The following is a 27091-nucleotide window of genomic DNA, read 5'->3' on the forward strand; positions in this document are numbered from 1 at the left end:
TCTTAAATTATAACAGTGGTTCTATGCTCTCCTTCTTTCCTGGATTTAAAAATTCATTTCTGGAGAGTGATGTCAGAGACATGGCGGAGTGAGAGACGTCCCCAGATCTCTCCCCCTGAAAACAACAATTAGCTAAACATCTAAAATGCAACAAAAAAAACTCCCAAACTGCACACCAGCACGTCTGAGCGTGGGAGCTAACACAGGCAGATGCACCTACCACTCTAGCCTCTCCTGTGAGAACACGGCAGCTGGGCCTATCTGAGTCAAAAGAACCCAGCCAAAGGCACAGTTACTGGATGTGTTGGTCAGCTCGGGAGGTCTCACCCGGGAGAACACAAAGATGCTATTGGCTCTGGGAAATTCTAATCGCACAGGCTGGGGGCCACAGTGGAAAAACAAACAAACAAACAAACAAACAAACATTTGTTTCCATTTTTATCAATCTTTAATATTGAGCCTCCTTCCAGTGTTTTGGATGCTCAAAAACAGATCACTTGGATTCAAGGACATTTGAAAAATGTCCTTGAAAGACTACTTATAAAGTAATAGGAGCAAGGTGCAGTTCATACATCTCGTACTTCTTTACATATAATTTTTTTCAGCTTTTTCTTCTTACAAAAAGAAAACAGGAAATCGATTCAATGTTGTTGGAAACGATGACCTTTCTTCTCAAATTCAACTCGTGTATTTTCTATTTTCACTCTATATTTGTATCTTGTTTGCCTTTGTAATTTGTAAACTCACTGGGCAGGAAATAATTGTTGATCTTTTAGTTAGGAATAGCCCTGCAGCACATAGTTATTAATGGTAACATGTTTTAAATGTCCTTGGTTTTAAAATCAACAATGTTAAACATTTAAGTTTTTCATTTTTTTTTTTTCATTTTTGGTTTGCAGGTTTAGTTCTGGATACTCTCATTAAATGGTTCTTAAACAAGAATGGGGTCATTCTATAATAGTTGATTAACCAAGATTGGGAGAAAATACTATTTTAGGCACAAAGATTTAGATAATTCCGTCTCCCATCACAGTATAGTGTTTTTTAGTGTGGCTTGAACTCTGGTCTTTTTATCTCAGGTAAGCATGTGAGCCTTGATTCTCACATGTGAAAATCAGGAATAATAACCACCTACGTCTCTAGGTTTTTGTGAGGAATAAATGAAAAAGATGTATATTAAATGTTTGATTACAAAGTGCTCAATAAGTGGTAACTATCATTGGTCTAAAATGATTCTGCCATTCTCAGAAAGTGACTTTATTATGTCACTGATATAGCTGCCCTATACTGACATACCTTGCCCCGTACTCAACAATACCTTGCCTATAATACAAATGTATTTTTGCTTTTTCTGATTTGTAATATTTTGAATTTCTAACAGAATCCAGAAGGTTGGGAGATTCCCTTAATGGATGAGAGAAATATGGGATGTTTTCCTATTAACAGATTTATTTCTGTAGAACACAGGTTTTGAAGATATAAAGTTGTTAGTAAGTTGCACTTAATTCGGTGTCATTCAAAATTTGACAAACAAAAAAATTTGACAAACTTGCATTTTAGGAGATGTTAATTAGTCCCTTTGTGTTTTTACCTCTATAAGTTTAGTTTATTGGAACATTCATTTACGTATTTTTTGGCAAATATCTTTAAATTTTTAAAAATATTTCAATTACAGTTGACATTCACTATTGGTTTCAGGTGTGTAGCATAGTGGTTAGACATTTATATGACTTACAAAGCGATCCTCCTTAAGTCTAGTACCCACCTGACACCATACATAGTTATTACATAATTGGTACCTTTTAAAAGGAGTTGCTATAAGTTAATTTTTAATGAGCACAGAAAAATCTTGGGGTCCAATGTCATTTTTTTGAAGCCTGGTCAGATAGGAGAGTAATGGCTCTTAGTTAATGGCAAAAAGACAAGTTTGAGTTGTCTTCTTTGGCGGTGTTGGTTAGTTCCAACAGCAGAAATAGTTGAAAAGTCTAAGAAACAGTCAGTCTTCTTGCATCGATTTTGTTACACTATTCACAAAACTGTAAAGTTCCATAACAGAAAGATCTGCTCCCCAAAGTACCTTTTCTGAAAAGTAGCCCTATCTCTAATGGTTGTATATCTATTTAATTTTTCAGTTCTTGTGATTTCCGAGCAACCTACATCCATTGAAAGAGAACTTAATCCCTCTGGAAACCAAGACTTCATTCATCCACCCAGCAAATTCAACAAATATTGACGGCCCACTTTGAATGGCTTTGCTGGGCTCTGAGTATACCATGGTTTTCTAAAGTTCCCACCTGCTCTCGTGTCCACTTGGAGGAATAGGAGAAGAAAATAAACACGAAAATAAATTAAAATGCAGGGTCCTATGAAAAAAAATGAACGGCGTAGGGGACCTAAGTTTTGCAGACAAGACTAGAAACTCTGCGACTCTATAGCTGTGTACCTTGATCAGGTTATTTTAGAACGAGCAAGGCGAGAACTTTGTAGAACGTTGCACTCTGGGAAGGTTCCCGCTCTTGGCAAAGGGTCACGTCACGTTAGATGCGTGTGAAGGTAGAATAGGTGTGCTGTGACCACTCTGCTGAGAAAAAGGGTGTCGCCTGGCTCTTTTGCGTACAAGAGTTCAAATAGGAGGAGGCCCTTCCATACTCCTCTTTGGGATGGCTTCGTCGCTATCCCAAATCGGCACACCAGCAGATGGCGGGAAACCCCTGGGGGTGGGCCCTCAGCTCGTGGCCGCGGTGCTTTCCCGCCGCCGTGCTACACGTCATCGAACAGCTCCCCCGCCCCTCGCCTCGAGTCGAACGCGCGGAAGTAAACACCTCGACGTCATCAGGGCGCGTCTTCGCCTTTCCCCGCCCATCTCCCCGGTTCGGTGGACGTGCTCACCTCCGCTCCGGGCCAGGTCTATGTCCCGGTTCCCCGCTGTCGCGGGCAGGGCGCCAAGGCGGCAGGAGGAGGGCGAGCAGTCAAGAGTCCCCCAGGAAGAGCGGCCTTCGGCTGTTTCCATCGCTGATAGAGGTGCGATCTGCGGAACGCCACGGAGGCCAGCGAGAGTTACGGCACGGGGATTTGGGGAGGATAAAAGTCTGCCTTGGACAGATAGAGAAGAGTGGGAAGGAGGCCGCAGCGTTCTCCTCGCCCTCCAAGCCAGAGGCGAACTTTGTGTCCAGTGAGCACTTTAGTTTAGAGGGGGGCGGTCCCAGACCCAAGTTGGGTGAAAACCCTGCAGGGGGGCAAAAAAGTGAACCCCAACTTCTTGACGCGCTCTGCTATTAAACAGGCTCATAAAGCCTTTGTTCTCTACCCATCCATCCCCCTCCCATCCCCTTCGTCGGGCCGCTAGCCTGCCTTTGGGTATGGTATAGAGGGAGCTAGTTTCCAAGAGCCAGTTTCCATGGTTACCCACCACTTGGCCTTCTGGGATATCAGTCATTCTGAACAGGGACCTAACTTGAACCATGAATCAGAAGCAAACACAAGTGGCTTTTAATTCAGCTGAGAGTTTTCTGCTATGTTCTAGTTCTTCGTCTATTTAATAAAATTAGATTTTGTGCTTTGTAGGTATGCTTTGCATATACATTGCCTTGTGTTAGGCTTCCTTTGTCAGGTACTCTGAGCCATGCATTAGCAAACGCTCAAGTTGTTCGATTTCACTAAAAAGTTGTTTAGGGCTTATAAACCATTACTTACAAATTAGACATAGGTGATTTAATGTAGAAGTCATAGACTGATCTTTTCCAGCCCTAAAATTATTTTGTTTTCTCTCTTCATTTCTGGGAAATTGAGTCAGAGCTATCTTTACAGACCTTTTAATTTCACAATTGTTTTCTGTTTTTACAGAAGAAAAAGGATGCACATCACAGGAGGGAGGAACTACTCCAACTTTTCCTATTCAAAAACAAAGAAAAAAGCTTATTCAAGCTGTGAGGGACAATTCATTCCTTATTGTTACTGGAAATACAGGAAGTGGTAAAACAACTCAACTTCCAAAATATCTGTATGAAGCAGGTAATTTTATTCTGGGATAATATTGGGAGTAATTGAAAAATATCCTCTTAAAGGCTATAGGACTTCTGTATTGCACAAGTGCCCACCATTTGTTTTACAATCTTAATTCTTCTCTTGGCACACTCTCCCTACATCTTCCCTGCTTCTTTATGGTTTTATTTCAGATTCAGAAAGTAATTGAGATGGAGATTTTTCTATTTTAATTTCCACAATAATCCCAAATAGAATTATAAGTAGATATTCTTTGCTATAGAATAAGTTTGTCTTGCAATAGACTATTAACCATTGGCTATTGAAATAATTTTCAGGGAGAATGAATTTATCGATATCCGTTGTTGACATTAGTATTTCTTGGTTCTTTCTCCACAATGTTATCAGGTAAATATTTCTTGACTCTGGTATCACCAAGCCTGTTAACAAATTACCCTTAAAGTGTCTTTCATTTCATTATGGTAAAACTTTTGGAAGATTGGTATAGAACAAAATTATATTGGACGTTATTCATATAAAAATAAAAATTTCATAGCTTATATTTATGTACTCTAATACATCAAACTTAAGAAGCTGTCTATTAAGACGTATCATTATTTACATACTGTTAAAGAAAAAATGCCATCAATTGTAAGATGCATCTTTCTTTCAATGATATTTAATGGTAAAAAAATGCCTATGAATCTATGAAAGGTGGTATATTTAAGCTTCTGTGGCAAGGGTAAATCTGTTTTAGAAAGTGTGTGGAATTTTATGGACTTCTAACAAATTCTTGGCTTACTCTTTAGAGTAAATCTTTAGACTGGACTTGGAAAAAAAACCTAATTAAAACATGTACATTTTGAATGCTTATTAATATATATTCTCATTTTCAGTTAGTACTTAAATTTCCATGATGCAGATGTAATACATTTTTATTACATTTGTTGTTAATTTGCAGTTTTCTTTTGGAAACACTTGAACAGTTTGTATTGATCGACCAGAAACAATTTAGTTCTGATAGGAAGCAACTGTTAACATTTTTGTTTTTTACCTCTGGTTTTTATAGGATTTTCACAACATGGTATGATCGGTGTGACTCAGCCACGAAAAGTAGCTGCCATATCAGTTGCTCAGAGGGTTGCTGAAGAAATGAAATGCACTTTGGGATCCAAAGTAGGATACCAAGTTCGTTTTGATGATTGCAGCTCTAAGGTACGAAAGTTTTGTTGGTATTTGTTTAAGTACTGTAAACTTACAGAATGAGTGGAGGAAGTTATAAAAGATTTTAACTTCGAAATTCCATTTGTAGTTTAATGAAACAAAATCTCAGATTAAAATTAATTTTTGTTGCCCATTGTTAACGTTTTGGAGTGTCTAATGTTTAACTCATTTTCTCCCTTCTCAATTGCTTCATAAGTGACACTTATGTTTATTTTTCTTAGGATTCTTAGGATTTTATGTTTTTCAGTTGTAAGGATCCTACATGTAACTTACATTTGTATTTAAAAATTTTTTTATTGTAGTAAAATATACGTAACCATATTTACCATTTTAACCATTTTTAGGTGTACAATTCAGTGGCATTACATGAATTTACAATGTGTGTAACCATCACAACTGTATATTTTTAAAACGTTTTTATCATCCCAAACAAACTCTGTATCTGTTAAGCAGTAACTCCACATTTTCTTCTCTCTCGAGCCCCTGGTAACTTCTATTCTACTTTCTGTCTCTATGCATTTGCCTGTCTCATGTAAGTGGGATCATATAATATTTTGTCCTTTGTGTCTAGTTTATTTCCTTTTGCATAATGTTTTCAAGGTTCATCCATGTTGTATGTTTGTATTCTTGAAGTCAGTGGAAAACTGACAATTAACAAAGTCAGATAAAAAATGTTATATATTGAGCATCTTCTATATTCACTGTACTAACATTTAAAATCGTTTTCTTTTTAGTAGTTTATAATTACAGTTTATATTCTCTTAGGATTTCTTAATCCTATACCAGATACAAAACAATCCCTGATTTACATATGGTCCCTAATAGGGATGGCCATTAATTACGGCACAGAATGATTCCCCAAAATACTGTGGTTGCCCTCCTAGGAGTCAACTGCTGTGGTTTTTTTTTCCTTCCATTGTTTTATGGACATCACTACTGTTAACTCCTAGCCTTTGGACCTTATTCTCATCTTGTTTTAATGGTAGTCAATGGATACTTTTAACAAATAGAATGAGCAAGGAGGAAGAGAGTGAAAGGAAATTGTACATCTAACCATTTCCTTTACCTTCTCTCTTGAGTCTTCTAAAATAGTGGCTGAAATAGGGAGATGAATCCCATTTCATCGTTGTTACCCACAACTTTCACTTGAAACCATTTTATTATCTTAGCACTTTTCGCCGACTTCATTGACTCCTTATTATTCACTTTTTTTGCTTTATCCCAGAACATCTACCTTAGTTCCTTATCCCTGTCTCTGTATACATCACAAGTTTCATGCTTTGCCATTCTTGTTATTAGACTATTTCATGTATTTATTCAGTCATATTAGTTTGATCACTTAATGTCTGTACATTTGGGGGAATTTAGTTTGTGAAGCAGGGGTGAATTTCTGCGATACTATATATATATATATATATATATATATGAATGAATTGATATACTATGTTGTTTGACTATTAGGAAACAGCAATCAAATACATGACTGATGGATGTTTGTTGAAACATATTCTGGGAGATCCAAATCTTACCAAGTTCAGTGTCATTATTTTGGATGAAGCCCATGAGAGAACTCTAACTACAGTAAGTATTTTAATATATTGGTTATTTATTAGACAGATTACTTTAGGGTAGCTTTTTGTGTAGAGAATTGCCTCCTCTTCCTTACATTTTAATCTGTTGAAATAGGAAGTCTTTGGTTAGGAAAGCAAAATATTTAAAATAAATTGGTTATTAGGCATACTTGTGACTTATTACAAATTTACTTTTCTTTCAGGACATCTTATTTGGTTTATTGAAAAAGCTATTTCAGGAGAAGTCTCCTAATAGGAAGGAGCATTTAAAGGTCGTGGTGATGTCAGCAACTATGGAATTAGCCAAGCTCTCTGCATTCTTTGGAAATTGTCCAATATTTGATATACCTGGAAGGCTTTATCCAGTCAGAGAAAAATTCTGCAATTTGATCGGCCCACGAGACAGAGAAAATACTGCATATATTCAAGCGGTATTACTTGGCATCCTTTTTTGACTTTTTTATATCTGTAATTCTAGTTGATTGAGTAGTTTAGTAATTCATTTATTCCCCATTGTTTTAAGGGCAGCCCTCTTAGATCCTAGGACTTTTGAGACCCAAATTTAATTTTTTTGTGGAAAAAGGGGAGGTAGAGATGGGAGATGATTGTATTTCCACTAGCATATTATGTTTGTATATCTTGCTTTAGATTGTGAAAGTGACCATGGATATCCATTTGAATGAAATGGCTGGAGACATCTTGGTCTTTCTGACTGGTGAGCATTCAGTATCAGGTTTAATTTTACTATTTATAAGAAGAGATATGGCACCACGATAGAGTGTTCTCTTTGTTGGGAAATCTGGGCTCTCCTCAATGTTGCCCTAGCTTTTTATGATAATTTAAATAGCTTTAGATTTTATATCTTATATAAGGTATATAAGATAATTCTACGCTGCCATTAAAAATGCCAATCTTACTAGTAAACATATCTAAAACACACTGACTTTTTAGTAGAAAGATATTATATGGTAAAGTATTAATCTCTTTATTAGTCTGTCCTATGTAGAGGTATTACCACACTAAACAGTCCTGGAGCTGAATGGTTAATTCCATTATTTCAAAAGACATCCTGGAACCAGCTCCTTTCTTCTTTGAATGGTGAGATGATACTGTATGATAGCAGTACATAAGATGTAGAATTTATGTCTCATAGACAAGACTTTTTTGGAGGTCAAAAATAGATTAGTTAAATCTCAAATTAATTTGGTTCTTCAAGTAGCAGCATCCTACTAACAGAAATGAGTCATTTCATCACTCACCTCCTACTCTGCTTTGTACTGATGTCAGAAGTGAGGCATTATAACAATCTCTTTGCCCTTTGAGGTTACTTAAGTATTTTGAAATCCACCTAAACACAGTATCTTCGGGATTAGATTCCCTTATTTTAATAATGAACTTTACTGCGTCTTCCTCAAATACCATGTTAAGATGAAAGGCTTGAAGATTATAAACATTTTTATTCCTTTAGAAATTTAAATTCTGAGAAACTTGTGTTCTATTTTTTTATTGTATTGTTGAGATTTGGTACAACTTATATGTTCATCTCCTTCAGATCAAATGAGAGATTTAAAATAACTATTATGCAAAACTGATTTTAATCTAGAAGGCTTTTAAAAAAATTCATATTTTGCTGTTCAATTGCTGGTGTTATTTTCTCCCCTCATTTTAGGTCAGTTTGAAATTGAAAAAAGTTGCGAGTTACTTTTTCAGATGGCAGAGTCTGTTGACTATGATTATGATGTTCAAGATACCACTCTAGATGGCTTGTTAATATTGCCGTGTTATGGATCTATGACAACAGGTAATTCCTCACTCGAATAGAAAATTTGACTTGATTTTTTAAAAACTTTTTATTGAATAATCACATAAGTACAGAAAAATATACTTATCCTAAGTGTTCAGGTCAATGAATTTTGCAAACCGAACTCACCTTTGTAACTAACACCGAGGTCATGAAACAGAACATTAAGAAAATGGGCATCTCTTGAGAGAAGTGATTTTTTTTCTTGAAGTCTTCACATTTACTTTTTCGAGAGCCTTGGACACTTTAGTATTGTTAAGAGTGGACTATGTCTTCTCCCAGGAGAACAAAAGTAGTGTTGGCGATTTTTTGAAATAAGGGCTATAATTTCTTGATAGTAGTACCATAAGTCAAACCTTATTTGTCATGGTCACACAATTTCTATAAATCATACATATTTAGTTATATCAGACTGAACACAGTGGATTTTTTTCTAAGTAGCCACTTATTAGTCTACTTTTCAAGAATAATGCTATTCTTTTGTAAATTCAAACAGTAATTGCAAGCTCCTATTCTGATATTTGTTCATAATGAATGTCATTAATGAGATTTAGTTTGTTTTGTAAAACTATTTTATTATGGAATTTGATTTGTAAAACTCAAGGGGAAATTAACCATAGCCTCCTATTTAGAGTTTGATTGGGATTAGCATTTAATGTAATGTAAAAAGCATTTAAATGCTTTTATATTTTATGTTTATTTTTGGGTTTTTTTGAGTAGGTGGTTCTTATATTAACAAAAGAAGTTCAGGAATATCTATGTTGGTTAAATAACTATAGACCACATGCTATTTTGGAAATCTCTTTTCTGATGATATTAGGCCCTTGCTCTCAATATTGAAATCTATTTTTAGGTTTTTATATCTTAAAGGGAATTCTTAGGGTTATTATTAGATATTTAAAGTTCTCATTGTTTTCTGGGGATTTGATCCACTGACTCATAATTTACTTTGTAACTGACTAGGTAATTTAAAACCATTACAGATGCTTTGTTAACCATTAAGTATATATTTTTTCTATATAAAGTAAATAATTTCATTCTTTTTTACTGCCGCTTTGAAAATAATCTTTGGTATTTGCTATTGCTTCTTGTTTAATGTCTTGAAATCCAATTTTTAAACTATTAGAGGTTGCTAGTAATCTGTTTCTCAAATCTCACGGCTGTTTTTTTCCCCATTAGTTTGTATTTTGATTTTGTGATGATAATAAGTCTTCCTGAAATGCTGTCTTCTGGGATACTATTTAATCATCTGGTTTCCTGACCAGCCTTTCTCTAAGGTTGCTGCCTTCTCACCCTCCCTAGCCTTTGTTCCCTTCTAAATTTGAAAATATCCCAAAGTTTCATTCTTAGCTTGCTCTTTTCTTAGAATTTTCTTTTGTGGTGAAGTTGGCTCCTAGGACTCACCTGTCACTTCTCTGTAGGTGAATCCTGAAAGCTGTCTCTATTTCAGACTCACTCCTGTGGCCTAGACTTCTTGGGTCTTCTCACAGGGCTTTCTGGTCTGCATCTTATCACCCTAGATTATTCAATCCAAGCAAGTGGCAACTCTTACAGGATTTGTTTTACTCTGATTTTAACGAGCTCATTCATTCTTCTTTTTCCTTTTTAGCTATCTCTGTTAGAGTTGGAATCCTCAGCGTGCTTTCCTGAGTTGTTAACAAAGTTACCATCCTACATAATCTTCCAAAAGCACAACTCTGATTGTGTCAGTCTCCTGTTGGGTATCTTCAGCTATTTCTTATTACCAACTGAATTAAAATGCCTACTTAATAATTTGGCATTCATTATCCTTCCAGCATGACTTTAACCTGCTTTTAGCCTTAATTCCCTGTATATGTGATTTTCTGTGATGGCATATATGTATAAATGGTAAAGATATGGCACTGAGTGTGATTAGAGCCATTACTGAAGGGTTTTGTTTATTTTAGTTTCTTTTTTCTGGTTCCAAGGACTACTGGTGATCTACTATGAGCATAATAATATTTATTACAGCAGTTTATAACAGTGCAAAGAGGCATTCAGATGTGGCTGATGAGGTACTGAGTAATGGGAAGGTGGAATTGGATGAAGTATGGAGAGTGTGTCAGGTTCCTGGGACCTTAGACTTTCTTTTTTAATATAATATGGCACTTATTTGCTTTATTATTGCTACTTAGGGTGGTGGGGAGACACTATTATGTTATTTCCTTTATTTCCTGTTATGCTTCAGGAACAGAAAACTTGAACCTACGAATGAGGAGAGGGAAGAAGAGTTTCCTGCTTGTAGCCTGTAGTGAAGGGAGTTCAAAAATGACCCATATCTAGGTTTAGTGAATAAGTAAAAATTTTATATTTGCTCTTATTTCTGGGTTAGTTATGAGAGTGACTGACTATTTTAAAGAGACATCTTAAAATATATTCTTAATTGATGTAAGAAATTCTCATCTGTCAAATGTCAAGTGGTACTGTGGCATCCTTTCTACTGCCAAGGTTACAGATCCTGTTCCCTGGGCTGAGCTCTCCCAACCCCCAGCCTTCACAATGTTCTCTCAAGCTTGAAATGTTCATGGTATTTTTTATTCCTTTTCCTCCCACATCTTTTTTTGTGACTGTGTTTGCTATTTCTTAAGTTGAACTCCTCCTTTCCCTTTTATTCCTCCCTCTCACTGGCTGAAATCCTGCTATTTTGTTTCACCAACTCCATAAAAACCTTTCCTGATTTCCCTCCTCAGAGCTGGCTTTGATCTCTTCTTCATTTGAACCTCGTGTGCTTTGCTGTACCTCTTGTGGCACTTAACACGTTCTCCCTTGTGTTATGGTTGTCTCATCCTCTTTATGAGATTGTGAACTTCTTAAGGGCAAGTACAATATGGTGAAAAAGTCCTGATTAAATAATTGTTAAACTGAGTTTCAGACTTTATTTTCTGAGGGCCTTTCTGTTAATGTCTTGCATCAAAGACTATATCTAGAATCCTATTCTTGTTTCCCTCAAACTTTTTTGCTTTTTGACTTCCTTCTTTGGTTCAAGGTATTGCAGTTCTTTGGTTCAAGGTATTGCAGTTCCTTCTTTGGTTCAAGGTATTGCAGTTCTTTGGTTCAAGGTATTGCAGTTCTTCAGGGGAAAGTTGAATCCCACAAAAATTTATGAACTGAAATATACTTGTTACTACATAAGTGACAAATATTTACATGGAATTAGAAAATTTAGCACTGAAAGTAATTGTTTCTTAGCCTCTGTTGGAGGGTAGGGTCGCAGATTCTTTTAAAATGGTAATGAAAGTCATGGCTTCTTTCTCTAGAAAAATGCACATATACCCATGTATATGTTTTTGCATAATTAGACTTCTTTATTTTATAGATAGAGGCTAAATGATGTTCCTGAGGTCACATGGTAAATATGTATTTGATAATTGGTTATTTATTCAGTAGTAGGTGATAAAAGAGTACATGGTGCTTCCAGAATACATGAAGAAAAGAAAAGGAGCCTTACCTTGAATTAGCGTAAAACATTTTAAGAGGAAAAACTGCTCATTTAGATTATTGCACAAGTCCCAAAATATTTTTATTTCTTCTTCTCGTAAAGCAAAGACATTACCACAATATGGCAAGTACTTAGACTTTGACTCTGTCTACAATAGTTTCCTTAAATGTTAAGATTAAAACTGGGAGGAGGGGGGAAAAGCTACTGAGCTTCACATAAAAACTCTTACTCTTATGTAGAGTCTTCCCAAATGGGAAAAAATTTTTTATCTTGTAAGGAAATACATACTTTAAAAAAATAAAATAAAATTAGGAAAGTAAGAAAAATAAATTTACTCAGATCCTGCTAATATGGTTAAGTTACAATCACTATTAATGTTTCCAGGTATGTTGTTATGAACTTTTCTTTATACATTTGAATGTATTTTTATTGTTTAGTTTTTGAAACAAAAATGAGATTGTCATATATGCTCTTTTATGTTTTTCTTTTTGCCCTTTGTAAAATGTTAAAAGTATAAAAAAGTACAAAAAAATGAATTTCCCACTATGAAGAATTAATACATTGTTAGTTTTTACTCGTTTCATTAAAGAAAAACCTGTTCTAATTTCCTTTAAAGAAAAATTACTCAATTGAGGAAAAATTATAATTTCATTATAAAGAATTCAAGCAGTGTACAAAGTTACAAAGGTAAAAGTAAAGAAATCACCTCAAATTCCTCCATCCAGAAATAACCTTTCTTTAAATAATCTTTAATGTTAGGAAAACCATTATTCAGGTTTACGTGTGTGCAGATGTGTATACATATAGAAGGATAAGGAAATAGGTAGGTTGATAGAAATGCTTTTTAAAAGTGAGATTATACTATTACTTTTTAAAAAGGTATTTTACTTGAATTTACTTGAAAGAATTGTCAAACTTCAAGTAAATCTTAATCACATTTTATAAAATATTGCTTTAAAGTTTAAAAAGATGAAAAATGTTAAGCTGAAGTGAATATCTTTTTAGACTGTCTAATAATTGATTAGAGATCTTATCTGTTGATTCTCTGATTGGAAAGATGAGAGCTTAAGTACTTTTACTATTCTATAGCCTCTCCTTATTTTTGTTATCTTTACATAATTCAGAAGTATTCGGTTTTACTGTCTTTTTTTTTTTTTTCCATGGTTTGTTTATTCCTAAGTTACTTTTGGTTAATTTTATATTGGCTAGATTTTAACTTTTTTTTAATAGAAGGGCTCTTGACTGTTATTTTTTGTTGTTCTTTTATGTTTGAGAATGTCTGGCTTTTGCCTTTATACTTGAACTACATCTTGGCTGGGTTTTATGTTCTTGGGTCACACTTTCTTTTCCTTAGAACTTGGTAGACGTTTTCCAGTTGTCTTCTGGCATTGAATGTTGCTGCGGAGAAGTCTGAGGCCAGCCTGATTTTTTTTCCCTCCTTGTAAGTGATTTGCTTTTTCTGTCTGATTGCCTGAAAATTTCTGTTTTTATCCTTAATGTTTAATACTTTTAATTAGGATATTTTTTGGTGTTGAGTGTTTTATATTAAAATTTCCTAGAACTTGATGTGCTCTTTTAAAAAATCAATTTTATTGAGATAATTTACATACAATAAACTATGCCTGTTTTAAGCATCACAGTTCAATGAGTTTTTGACAAATGTACATGCCTATGTAAACACAACTTCAAACAAAATGAACTTTTTTGATGTACTCTTTTGATCTGCAAGTTCAATTCCTTATTTCAGGGAAATTCTCTTGTATTATGTCTTCAAATATAACTTGTCTAATTATTGGTTTCTCTGCCTCAGGGATGCCAATTATTCTTATGTTGGATTGCCTATCTTCCATATTTTTTAGCTTCTTTCTAGTTACTTTAACTTTTTCAATTATATTTACTGATTATCTCAAAACTTTTCTCTATGTCAGGAATTTTATTTTTAGCTGTGTTAGTGAGAATTCTCAAGATATTTTGGACTCACCTGAAAATCACTTATAGGGCAGTTTGAGCTGAGCAGTGTTTTACCTCTTCATTCTGCTCCAGAATTGTCCTCTTTTCCCCCCTTTAATTGATGGCTTCTGTTTATTGCTTTAAGTTATATTTCTTTTATTCTCTCTCTCTCTCTTTCTAACATATTTCTGCTTTGGGATCTTTTTGGGGTAATTTGGGATAAGAAATTCTTTGAGGACGTTTCAGTTGGCCTTAATATATAATATGTCATAGACATATATCTTAAGAGGATTACTCTATTAAGAGTGTTGAGTGGTCTGTCTTCAATATCCTTATTTCTTGGTAGACTTTGGAATATATTTCTGCCTCTTTGCCCATTGTCTTCTGTTATAAAATCCAGGTATCTTATTGGGTACTGGTATAGATGGGATAAAGTATATCAGAATCTTTCTTAGGTAGGAAAATCAGGGAATGGAAGTAATCAGGAGAGTTACTACATCTTAATGAAAGTATTCAATTTCTCTTTTTCTTCCTGGAGAGTGAGAACATACTTTAAGATATATGTATTTAACTTTTTCCAAATTGTAAATCTGGCATATGTTTATACTTGTGTAATATGGTGCTACAGTGTGTGGATAAAATGTAAATGTGAAACAAACATGAGCCCTATCAAAACAGCAGTTTCAAGACTTTTTAATTGATTATAATGAACAAAATGGTAAATGTAAACAAATTTTGCTTAAACTAAAGACTAAAACAAATTAGGTACTTTCAGAAATGGGTTGATTGAACAACAAATTTGGTTATAGATAATAAATATGTTCAGAAAGGGCATTTTTGTTAGATATGTAAATTTTTAGCGTAATGTGGAATTTTAAAGGTAGAAAGATCTTTATTATTTATCTAATGCATTTTTAATTTATTAATTCATTCAACTTTACTGAGCACTTTCTTTGGTCCAGGCATTATTCTAGGTACTGGTGATGTCTTGTATAAAAAAAATTCTTATTCTCATAGAGCGACATTGTAGTAGAATAAATAGACATGAAATGAATGTATAAGCATATAATTTGAATTACAAAGTAGTATAAAACTCTTTTGAACCATCTATCTAAATCTAAGAACTACTAAAAAGTAATTTTTAACACGGTTTTCACTAGATTCTTTGAATTTGAAAGAAATAGACCTTTTTGGAATTATTTTTATATCAAACTTCTCTACAGGTGTCTTTTATAAGCTGCCTCTCTACTACTTTTTTATTTGTGAAATTAATTTTGGAATGATGTAGAAGAATAGCAATATTACTCAACTTTTTTTTTTTTTTTTTTAAATTTGCCTGTCTGTGTGGGCAAGCCACTTGATCTTTGGGCTTTAGTTTTCCTATCTATAAAATAGATGGTTGGCCTAGTTCCGTGATTTTAAAACTGTGCTCATTGTTCCATTCCTTTTCTCTCTCATACTAGTTGAACTTTTGTCCGTTTTGTATGTTGGGAACACAAGGATTTTTGTAAGATTTTATTTGAATAAAGTACAACATGCTTTGTACTTTATTCAAAAACAAGTTTTGTTAGGATTTTCTTGGCTGCTGAAAAGAAGAAAACTTGAGGTTGCTCAAGTAGAAAAAGTGAATTTTCTACACAAATATGGGTGTATCTCATGGAAATAAAATGTAGCCAAGGCATTTAAATTTTTTTCTTTTAAAAATACGTATTTACTTACTGTTCTAATATGAAATGTGTAATATAAACACACATATGATAAAAAGTTTAAAAGGATGTTATGGAAAATATAAATAGAAATGCTGATAATTTCTTTTCATCCCCCAATAGATTGATTTGTGTACTCCCTGGAACGATTATTCCTGATTCATGGAGATCACTGAAATGGAAGATCCCCCGAAACCCCCCTGAATCCCTTGCTTGGAAGTTCCTTCACCTCTTTTGGCTGCAGTGATCTTTTCCTTCAGCCCACTTCAGCCACCCATTCAAAAGCTTATGTCCTAAACTTTATCATTACCATGATTTCTGATCTCAGGTTTAAACATCTTTCTAATGATTACTTCCTGTTTCTGCCTACTCGCTGTACTGTTCCTAATTCAACAGGTTTCAAAATGTGCTGAGACTTGTCCTTTACCAGCCTTCACTTATTTCCTTTCACTTTTACTGTAATCATTTCCTTGTAGATATTCTTAACTCTCTTGTTCAGTTTTCTGCTTAACCTGGCAGGAGAGGAAGTCTGGTCAAATCCTTCCTTCCACTTGTTATACACACAGGCCTCTTAAGGCCTGGGAAATGCCCGGAACCCAGGAATACTCTTTTCAACTCTCATGACTGATTTTTTTTTTTCTCTCTTTAGACTAGCTTTCTCTTCTTTATGTACATTAGTCACTTTCTATGGTTCACAAGCTTAGTTTGCAAAGGACTAGCCTAATTAAATTGAGCATCTCTTGGACCTATTCCAGATTCATGGGAGAATCAGATTGGTCCAGTTTGGGACAGGTGTTTATTTTTGGTACCATAAACTATGGCCAGAGGAGTAAGGTACCATACTACAAGCATTGCAATTGGGGCCCACCCTTCAGAATGTGTGCATAGTGGAAATGAGTGTGGTGTTACTTGTTTAGAAAGGTAGTCATGATACAGAAAAAGTAAAAGCCGTTTGGCTAATCGATCTTTAAGGCAAAGAGAGGTCTTTAATTAGTAATCTATGGATGAGCTTCAGAGAGTCCTTGAACACCCTGAAATTGTTTGAAAACATTTTTTTGTGTGTACATATGTGTCTTTAATGAGAAGAGGTCCACAGTTTTTTAATAGGCTCAAAGGGATCTGTGACCTACATAAAAGACTCTGTCTGCTGTAGGGTTTGTTTTAGCAATCTGTGATTCCATGGACCTAGAAATCTTAACAGTGAAAGGTGAGGCAAAAGTAGTTTTTGCTATTAATATTTTGAATTCAAGATAACTAAAGAGGTGAAAAAATACATCTTTTAATGAAAAGAGTTTTTCAAAACAAGTTTGACAAATACATGTTATAAATTAGTATTTTCTCTTTATATGTATTTTAGATCAACAGAGGAGAATATTTTTGCCACCTCCACCTGGAATTAGAAAATGTGTCATATCCACCAATATTTCTGCAACATCTTTGACAATAGATGGAATCAGGTACAACTTTTAAAATTTCTCATAAAGCCAGAGAAGCCGCTTAGCTAATCATAAAACATTGAGTTTGCTTCTCTGTGCCCTCTACTAATTCTCACCTGCTTAACTTGTAATCATCTACCATCTTTTAAAAATTATTGATAACTATTGACTAGTAAGAGGTGTACATCATATATCCCTGTTTACACTTTTTAGCTATTCATACTTGGCAATTTGTAGCTTTCTCTTCCCACATTTAAGAGTATGCATAGTGTTTTATGGGTTTCACTGAATAGGAAGCCAGATCTGTTTTTCTATCCTCCCATTACCAGCATGTTCCTAAAATGATCTGATACTCCGTTTTCACCTGGCAGCTCCACTTTGTAGAGTGAGGTTATATATCGAAGTGTTTATTGGAAACTACTGTTTCTCACTTTTTACTTTTTTGTGAAATGAACTATGATGCAGGTCTCTTTTTTAACATAATCAATGATGTCATGAAATTTTTGAGTAGATATAGTAGAGAAACACTTGGAAATTTTAAATCTAGACTGATAGCTAATGTGAAGTTTTTTCAGACTCTTGAACCACATCCGTTTTGGATATTTATTTTTTACCCAATTTATGTTCTAAACTAAGTCTGTCTGCAGTTGGAAGGCTGCACCTGAATCCCCCAAATCCTATATTATTTCTTTTGGGTAAAATGATCACTTAGATCTGAGAGGAAGTTTAATTTCCTCTCCTTTTCTCCTTTACTTTAAGAATAATAGTCTCATTAAGGTCTTAGGGGAGCAGCTTTCCTGAGTAAATTGACCTCTGCAATTTTCTGTTTCCAGCAAAGGCAGAATTATTAAATTGTGTGTTTCAGACTGTTGCCTTAGTGAACGATAGACTTTACTGCTATTCTTAATTTTTTTTTTATTTGACTTGTTCTCTGTTTAATTGGCTTAAAATATTATTGTTAAAGAATGGTTGGAATTAGATTCTGAACCTGTTAGAATGGTCTAGAGGTGACTTTCCATTTTGTTTTTTTGGAGGAGAAATTCATATAACGTAAATTAACACTTAACAGTGAATAATTAAGTAGTATTTAGTACATTTACAACATTGTGCATCCACTGCCTCTATCTAGTTTTAAAACATTTTCATCACCCCAAAATAAAACCCTATAACCTTTAAGCAGTTACTCAGAATATGATGTATATTTTGTTTTATGTGTATACCATAATTTGTTCATCCATTCATTCCTTAATGGGCAGTGGACATTCAGGTTGTTTCTACCTTTGGCTCATAGTGCTCATAGTACTACTGTGAACATATATCTACAAGTATTTATTGAGTACTGTTTTTAGTTCTTTTGGGTATATACTTAGGAATAGAATTTCTGGGTCATATGATAATTCTATGTTTAATATTTTGAGGAACCTCCAAACCGTTTTCCACATTGGCTGAACCATTTTATATTTCTACCAGCAATGTATGAGAATTCCAATTTCTTGACTTTCAAGTTCCACAGTGAACATAAAAGTCATCATGTAGTTGTTAGTTTGGTGGAAAAGAAGAACCCAAAGTGGTTGAAAATTAACAAATCTTTTTTTATTTTCTAGAGACTTAACTTGTTTTCATTCTCCTTAGATATGTGGTAGATGGTGGTTTTGTGAAGCAGTTAAATCACAATCCCAGATTAGGGTTGGACATCCTGGAGGTGGTTCCAATTTCAAAGTAAGTCTTCATGTCAAGCTTTTTTGTTTAAAGAATAGTTGATTAGATAATTTCTAGTTGGTTTGGGGATGGAAAGTTAATTACTTAGGAAACTCACAGAACATTTTGGGAACTCGCGTTTTTTTCTTCTAAAGGAGTGAGGCATTGCAACGAAGTGGCCGAGCTGGCAGAACTGCCTCAGGAAAATGCTTTCGGATCTATAGTAAAGATTTTTGGAACCAGTGTATGCCCGACCATGTGATCCCTGAGATTAAGAGAACTAGTTTGACGTCTGTAGTTCTGACCTTAAAGTGCCTTGCCATACATGATGTTATAAGGTATGTAGACAACTTAAAAAAAATTTGTTAGGGTGGAGTCAGGTTATTCTTCAGAAATTCTTTTAAAGTATTTGACTCAGTCATCCCTACATCCCTACTAGACCCTAATAAAAGGCTTCCTTATGTTGCTTTACTGGAATTTTATCCCTTGCTCATATTTTAACCTTGGCTTATTGGGGTGCCTCATGCTGATATTACTTGGATCATTTAGCGACCATTGTTTATCTATTATGAAAGGTATATAATGACCCTAATTCCAGCTAGAAAGTGGGGTTTTTTTTGGTACCATCTTTTGTATGGCCAGCGTTGTACTACGCACTGTAAGAGACAGAGTAATACTCTATAGTGGTTTTTTGCTTCATGAAGAACAGCTGTTAAATAGTCAAACGTTAATCTATATAATTAATTGGTACAGTACAGAATATTATTGTAGGGAATTAAAATTTCACATATACGTGGTAGAGGAAGTAATGAAGGAAAGTACAGCCTTGTTCTTATTTTTCGTAATTATCTGGGAATGTAAAAGTGTCAGGAACTTGGGCAGAGGTAACCACACATTGTTTAAATTCATAGTAAGAAGGGAAGTAATTACTAAATGCATCCAAATATGTATTGCAAAGCCAATTAAAAAGTTTTTTTGGATAGTTATTATCATAAGATGAGATTTTCTAAATGAGAATACAGATTCTAGAAAGAGGAAAGCCTGTAAAATATGAAATTCCAATTTTAAATGATACCAAGGTAAAAGAAGAGGCATTTAAAGAAACTAAGTGGCCTAACAGCTTTCAGATGAACCCAGATTTAAATATAATGTTCACTAAGGATAGCAGAGCAGCATATAAGCAAGAATAAATATATATTAGAAAAATAGGAACAATAATTACTTAGTATCGTCTGTACTGAGTTATTTTTCTATCTTAAGTTTTCAAACTTAGACTGTACTAAAAGTCCCCAAACTAGAGGAAAAGAAAATAAAAAGACTTCTCTCCCTTTTCTCTTTAAGATGTGCATAGAATAAGGAGAGATAGAACCAGTATTTGGGATAGATGGCATAATATTCGGGATAGATGGCATAGTATTCATGGGTGACAGAAAGAAAATGGAGCTTTTCGGTTATTTTTGTTTCCTCTTTCTCCTTCATCAAAAATTATTTTAGTTTACGGCCATGCCACCCTGAACAAGCCCGATCCCGTCTGATCTTGGAAGCTAAGTAGGGTCGGGCCTAGTTAATACTTGGATGGGAGACCACCCAGAAAGACCAGGTGCTGTGGGCATAAAAAAGAATTAAAAAAATAAGGGATTATAAGCTGACAAGGTCCTTGCAATCTGTGAGGTCAACCAAGGGTTGCCTTGCCTAAAAAAAAAAATTATTTTAAAACTGGAAAGATAAGTACAAGTCTAGATAAGGAGGAATTGATGGCCAAGGTAGATTAGAAAATGATGAGAGAAAACCTAACCACTATAAATGAGTCTGTCTTGAGGCTTTAGAAATTATTTCCATGGTACTAAAAGAAATTGCAGATTTAATGTCAGATGTATTGTGGGTTGTCTTTGAGAAATTGTGCAGATCAGAAAATTGTGAGAAATGCAAATGTCTTGATCTTACCATTTAGAAAAAGAGCAAATTCTAGAAACAACCGTCCTGTAAGGTTGACATTGATTCTTAGCAGATTCTAGCATAGTTTACTGGAAAATGGTTTAATAGAATTTAAGGTGATTTAGAATAATCATTTTGAATCAAAATGGTTTACAAAGAATGTGTCATTTTAAACCATTTCCTTTTCCATTTGAAAATAGAACCATCCACATAATGGGCGCATCACAAGAATTTGTTGAATGATAACCTAACATCTCTTGTTTTCAACACAGTATTTAACAAGATCACATTTGACATCTTTGTTAATAAGGAGGTTATAGTACTGCTGAATAGTGTATAATTGCCAAATAGCCAATTCAGAAAGTATTGATTAATTGCTTAGTGTAGCCTAGGTGGAGGTTTTACTGGTTGAACTTTGCTCTATCCTAATGAGCATTTTTAATGAAAATATTAAATAAAGATATTGCAGTCTTTATCAGATTTCTGGAAAACGTCTTGATATCTAATCGGTAGATGTAGATGATTAAAACCAAGAATTAGAGTGATCTCAATAGGCCAGAATAGTGGGCAAGAATCAACAAGGTAAAAGTCTGAAAGGATACATCTTGTATCCTGTATTTTGGTTGCACATTAAAAAATTAAAGTGGAAAATATCTGAAATTACCAGATTACCACAAACTTAATATGAATTTGCAATTATTATTCTGTTTAAAAAACAATTTTATAAAAATCCCAACAGTGTAGACTTTGGTTATATTAATAGACAGCAAAGTCCAGATGACTGGGGATTATAGCATTCCTGTTCTGTGTTGGTCACTCTACATTCGGAGTTCACTTTTGGATATTATTATGTTTTATGACAAGTTCGACAAATTAGAGTGTCTCTAGAAGATGGTAATTAGGTATGGTGGGTCTTTTAGAAACCAAATAATATAAGGAGTGCTTGGCAGTTTGGGAATCGGGATAATCAAGAGAGAAAAATAATTGTAGTTTTTACAAATCCGAAAGGGCTCTTATATAGAAGAGCAAGCTGACTAAGTTGCTATTGCTCTAGGATAGGGATCACAAACTATGATCTAGGCTCACTGACAGTTTTTGTAATTAAAATTTTATTGAAACACAGCCATGCCCATTCATGTATGGCTGCTTTTGCTACAATAGCAGAGTTGAGTAATTGTGACAGAGACCATATGGCCTGCAAAACCAAAAATTTACTGTCTGGCCTTTAATAAAAAGTGTTTGCCAACTCTTGCTCTAGAAGATACCAGGACTTATTGGTACAAGTTGCAGGAAAGCTGACCGTGTAACAGTCTATGAGATTTTTGTTTGTTTTTAAATGAGTTGTCAATTCTGGAATTGTATAAGGTATTGGACCTTTTGCCCTTGGTTGGACCTTTTTTAAAGTGTGAAATTGGAGTAGATGATTTATTATCTTAAGACTTATGGTAGAAAAAATAATCTAGTGCAGAAAATATTATTAAAAGTGTGTATGTATGTATTTATGTATGTATGTATGTATATATGTATTTTCCTTTGTGAATATTATTAATTGTCCTAAGTTCATTAATGGTATTGCAGTTATGTAAGAATGTGTTTATTTTCAGGGAATGCATGTTAAAAGTATTTTGGGGGTGAATTAGCACTGTATTTGCAACTTGCCTTCAGATAGTCCAGGAGAAAATAAGTACATACACATATACATAAAGCAGATATGGTAAAATTAATTGAATATATTTAGCATTTAATCAAAAGCCATTTTGAAGTACTGTCAAACAATTTGTAATTTTTGGCCACTTTCAATTAATTTTTCTCCACTGCTTTATAAAATCATAATAAAAATTGTAGACTGCAGAACAGAGTAGAGATGACATTGCCTATGAAGAATGGGGCAGGATTAAGATAAATAAAGAGGAATGACGAGAGTAACAGCTAAGGGAGATCGGAAGGAAGTGCTTCTTGAATTAATAGAAGAGTATAATTCAGAAAAAATTACTTCTTTGCTGAATGCTGATCATGATCATAGAATGTTTTTTAAAAAAAAAACTTGAAAAATAGGAGAGGTAAAACCTTTTAAAGAAATTTTCAAGTCTGTATAAAATCTTACTTTGTTCAAAGAATGGAAACTTATTTTACATCTCATGTTCACGCACAGGTTTCCCTATTTGGATCCACCTAATGAGAGACTTATTTTGGAAGCTCTTAAACAACTTTACCAGTGTGATGCTATTGACAGGTAAAAACAAACAAACAACTCCCCCCCCAAAAAAAAAAAAAAACCACAACAGATATTAATCTCTTTTTTAAATGGGTTCTTAATACTTTCTTTTATAAGTAGAAAATGATTTGTTTGAATTGAATGGATTGTTTTACTTGAAATTAGAAATTGTCCTCAGTCTTTCTTCACCCCAGTTCTGAATTTAAAAATTACACCATAAAACTTTTTGTTTAATATTGGTATTATTTAACAAGTAATTTCTGAGTACCACTTCAGTGTTATGCATTATTCTTAACATCAAAATGATAAGAGAGCCGGAGTCCTTGTTTTCATGATTGTATAATAGGGAAAGATTTAGTAATTACCATTCTCTTATTTTTTCAAGGATATTCTCTATGTTTCTACAGAATTTTGTGTCTTTTATTACACTACTTTATTCTTCATCATTGTTTAGTTTTTTGGATATATAGGTCCTTGACAGCAGGGAATTTATCTTTATGTTTCTCTTATCAGTGACCACAGTCTATCATGTTTTTTATATTGAATTGAATTTCTGGAGGTGATTTAAAGATATCTAAATTATATCTGGTTTATTCTGAATGATGAACATTTCATTTCTACTCCTTTGAGGTAGAAAGACTTAAGAATTTTCTCTTTCTATTAAGGAGTGGCCATGTGACCAGATTGGGTTTGTCTATGGTAGAATTTCCTCTCCCTCCACATCTGACATGTGCAGTAATAAAAGCTGCTTCTCTGGACTGTGAAGATCTGTTACTTCCAATAGCAGCAATGTTGTCTGTGGAAAACGTCTTCATTAGACCTGGTAAGACGTTTATTGATCAGGTTTATTTTTAGTTAATAGGCTTTATTTTTTAGAGCATTTTAGGTTTATAGAAAAATTGAGGGGAAGTACAGACACACACAGTTTCCCCTAGTTTTCTCTTCTTTTGTTAGTATGACACATTTGTTACAATTGATGAGCTAATATTGATACATTATTATTAATTAAAGGGATCACTGTATTGTATATTCTGTGTGTTTTGACAAATCTGTAATGACACATATCCACTAGCATAATATTATACAGAATAATTTCACTGCTCTCAACGTCCCCTGAGCTTCAGCTATTCATCCCTACATCCCTTCCCCCAAACCCCTGGCAACCATTGATTTTTTTACTGTCTCCATAGTTTTGCCCTTTCTAAAACTCCATTACTTAGAATCATACAGGAGTTAGCTTTTTCACATTGGCTTCTTTAACTTAGCAATGCACATTTAAGTTTCCTCTGTGTGTTTTTGTGACATGATAGCTCGTTTTTGTTTTTATTGATGAGTAAAATTCCATTGTATGGAATTTATTTATCCATTCACCTATTGAAGGACATCTTGGTTGCTTTCAAGTTTTGGCTGGCAATTATGAATAAAGCTGCTATAAACATCTATGCGCAGGTTTTTGTGTGGACAAAAGTTTTTAACTTATTGCTGAATCGTATGAGAATATGATTAGATTTGTAAGAACCTACCAAACTGTCTCCCAAACCTTCCAAAAGTCTGCACCATTTTGCAAGGAGTCTGAGGATTCCTGTTGTTCCGTATCACCAGCATTTGTGTTGTCAGTGTTTTGAATTTTGGCATTTTAATAGGTATATAGTGGTATCTCATTGTTTTAATTTGCAGTTCCCTAATGACACATGTTAACCATCTTTTCATGTGTTTATTTGCCATTTGTATACCTTCTTAGGTATCTGTTCAGTTCTTTTTTTAATTGAGTTCTTTGTTCTCCTATTATTTTTTTTCCTATTATTGAGTTATAAGATTTCTTTGTATATTTTGGATAACAGTCCTTTATCATATATGTCTTTTGCAGATATTTCCTCCCAGTCTGTGGCTTGTCTTCTCATTCTCTTGACGTTGTCTTTTGCAGAATAGAAGTGTTTAATTTTAATGAAGTTCAGCTTATCAATTATTTCTTTAATGTGTAATGCCTTTGGTGCTTTCTCTGAAAGTCATCACCATACTCAAGGTCATCTACATTTTCTCCTGTGTTATCTTCTAGGAGTTGGATATCCGTTTGTTCCAGCCCCATTTGTTCAAAAGACTGTCCTTTCTCCCTTGAAATGCCTTTGCTCCTTTGTCAAAGATCATTTGATTGTATTTGTGTGGGTCTGTTTTCTGTATTCTCTTTTTTTTTCCCCCTTTTAATTCCGGTCCGCCCCACTTCCACCCCTGACGTATGGATATTGCCGTTTCTCTTTAAGAACTGGATCTCTGAAGGTGGGGTGTGGTCCGTGGCTCCACCTGGGGCGCGTACCCAGGACGTGCTGCATGCAAAGCAGACCTGCTAACCATTACACTATGCAGCCACCTCCCTGTATTGTCTTTCACTGGTCTGTTTTTCTGTTCTTCTGTCAATACCACTGTCTTGATTATTGAAGCTATATAGTAATTTTTGAAGTTGGGTAGGGTTAGTTTTCTAACTTTGCTCTTCCCCTTTAACACTAATTTGGCTGTTCTGGGTCTTTTCTATATAAACTTTAGTAGCGGTTTGTGGATGTCCATGAAATAACTTGCTGGGACTTTAATTGAGATAATGTCAAATCTATAGGTCAAACTGGAGAGAACTGACATCGTGACAATATTGAGTCTTCCTATTCATGTACATGGAATATCTCTAGTATTTCACTGAGCATTTTTTGATTACCATATACCTAGTCCTGTGGGACATGAAACTGAGGACAGTTCTTTTACATTTTGTTACCCTTTAACTTAGTTGTTTGAAATAGGGAGTATTTAACGTTCCTGGCTGAGAGTTAATTTTCTTTCATTAGTAAAGGAAGATAGTATAGTGAACCTTTGCCCTGTTATAGTACATTAGTAATATATTAACCTTTTTTTGTTTGTTTGTTTTTTAAGAATCAAAAGAAATGGTAGTTAGGCTCTTGTACCCTTAGAGAATTGTTCCAAGGTTTCCATGTCTTTAAACTTTTACTTCTTTCCTTTCTTGGTGTGTCAGTATGAGACACAGCTTAGTTTGTCCTATGTCAGCTTTGCTTTCTTTTAGTTGGGGTCATAATTTTTCATTTGTAAAATCAGTCAATTGGATTAAGGTGATCCAATACTAATAGTTTTATAAGGCCAGAAAAAGGAAATGTTTTTCCTTGTTGGAATATTTGAATAGATGAAGCCAGTCTAGTGTTAGCCTTCTTTTTTGGGGGTGGGGGAGAAGGCGTAATATTTTATAAATACAATTTCATACTTACAGAAATGTTGAAAGAATAGAAAAGGAACCCTTTTATATCTTTTATTTAGCTTTGCTTATTAAAAATAAAATTTTTAACATTTTGCTGTATTTGCTTAATCTATATAATTACATGTATATATGTATACATACACAAGTATTTATAAATATATGTTTTCTTTTGGTGAATCATTTGAGCATAAATTGGAAACATTGTGCTGTCTTACCACAAAATATTTATATGTATATTTACTAGGAACATGGGCAATCTCTTATTTAGCCATAGTACATTTATCAAAATTAGGAAATTTGACATTGTACAGTAGTATTATCTAGTCCAGAGTCTGTATTCAAATTATCTGTTTCCCTAGAGTATACAAAAGTAGTTTCAGAATTGCTAAGCTATACTACTGTGAAAGGCAACACTGTATAACTAGAGTTCAATATTTACTTATAGTTGTTTTTTTTTTTTTGAAGTGAAATTTACATGTAGTGAAAAGTATAAGTCTTAGGTATATTTTGTGAAATGCATATACCGATAACCCACAGCCCTGTCAAGATACAGTACAGTTTTATCACTCCAGAAAATACCATCAGTGCTCCTTCCCATTAGGATGCCATCCCACCTTCCCCCAGTCAGCTACTTTTCTGAGTTTTTTTCAGGTTAGTTTTGCCTCCTCTGAAACTTCATATAAATAGAATTATATAATACATACTTTTTTGTGTTTGGCTTCTTTTGGTCAACATAATGTATGTGAGATTCCCTCATGTTGTATGTTATCAGTGCTTTGTTATGTTTATTATTGAGTAGTATTCCATTGTGTGAACGTATTACAATCATTGTATCCATTATCCTATTAATGAACATTTGAATTT

At 34.1% G+C, this 27091-nt stretch overlaps 1 protein-coding gene and 1 pseudogene across 1 annotated transcript in view; both read left to right on the forward strand.

Annotated features, from left to right (window-relative positions):
* Positions 1 to 2768: 2768 nt before the first annotated feature.
* The window catches only part of DHX40 (DEAH-box helicase 40), a 37504-nt gene continuing 13181 nt past the window's right edge, over positions 2769 to 27091 (forward strand). Inside the window, exons 1-12 of the mRNA XM_039885797.1 lie at positions 2769 to 3021; positions 3844 to 4011; positions 5051 to 5196; positions 6667 to 6786; positions 6980 to 7207; positions 7425 to 7491; positions 8446 to 8577; positions 17051 to 17150; positions 18762 to 18848; positions 18983 to 19165; positions 22915 to 22995; positions 23643 to 23800. Of these exons, the coding sequence (XP_039741731.1) occupies positions 2910 to 3021; positions 3844 to 4011; positions 5051 to 5196; positions 6667 to 6786; positions 6980 to 7207; positions 7425 to 7491; positions 8446 to 8577; positions 17051 to 17150; positions 18762 to 18848; positions 18983 to 19165; positions 22915 to 22995; positions 23643 to 23800 (1582 nt within the window). The 5' untranslated portion in view covers positions 2769 to 2909. The remainder of the gene's footprint in view (positions 3022 to 3843; positions 4012 to 5050; positions 5197 to 6666; positions 6787 to 6979; positions 7208 to 7424; positions 7492 to 8445; positions 8578 to 17050; positions 17151 to 18761; positions 18849 to 18982; positions 19166 to 22914; positions 22996 to 23642; positions 23801 to 27091) is intronic.
* On the forward strand, positions 20321 to 20439 carry LOC120621260 (uncharacterized; annotated as a pseudogene).

This window comes from Pteropus medius, unplaced genomic scaffold, assembly GCF_902729225.1.
Source record: "Pteropus medius unplaced genomic scaffold, Ma_sr-lr_union100, whole genome shotgun sequence".
NCBI lineage: Eukaryota > Metazoa > Chordata > Mammalia > Chiroptera > Pteropodidae > Pteropus > Pteropus medius.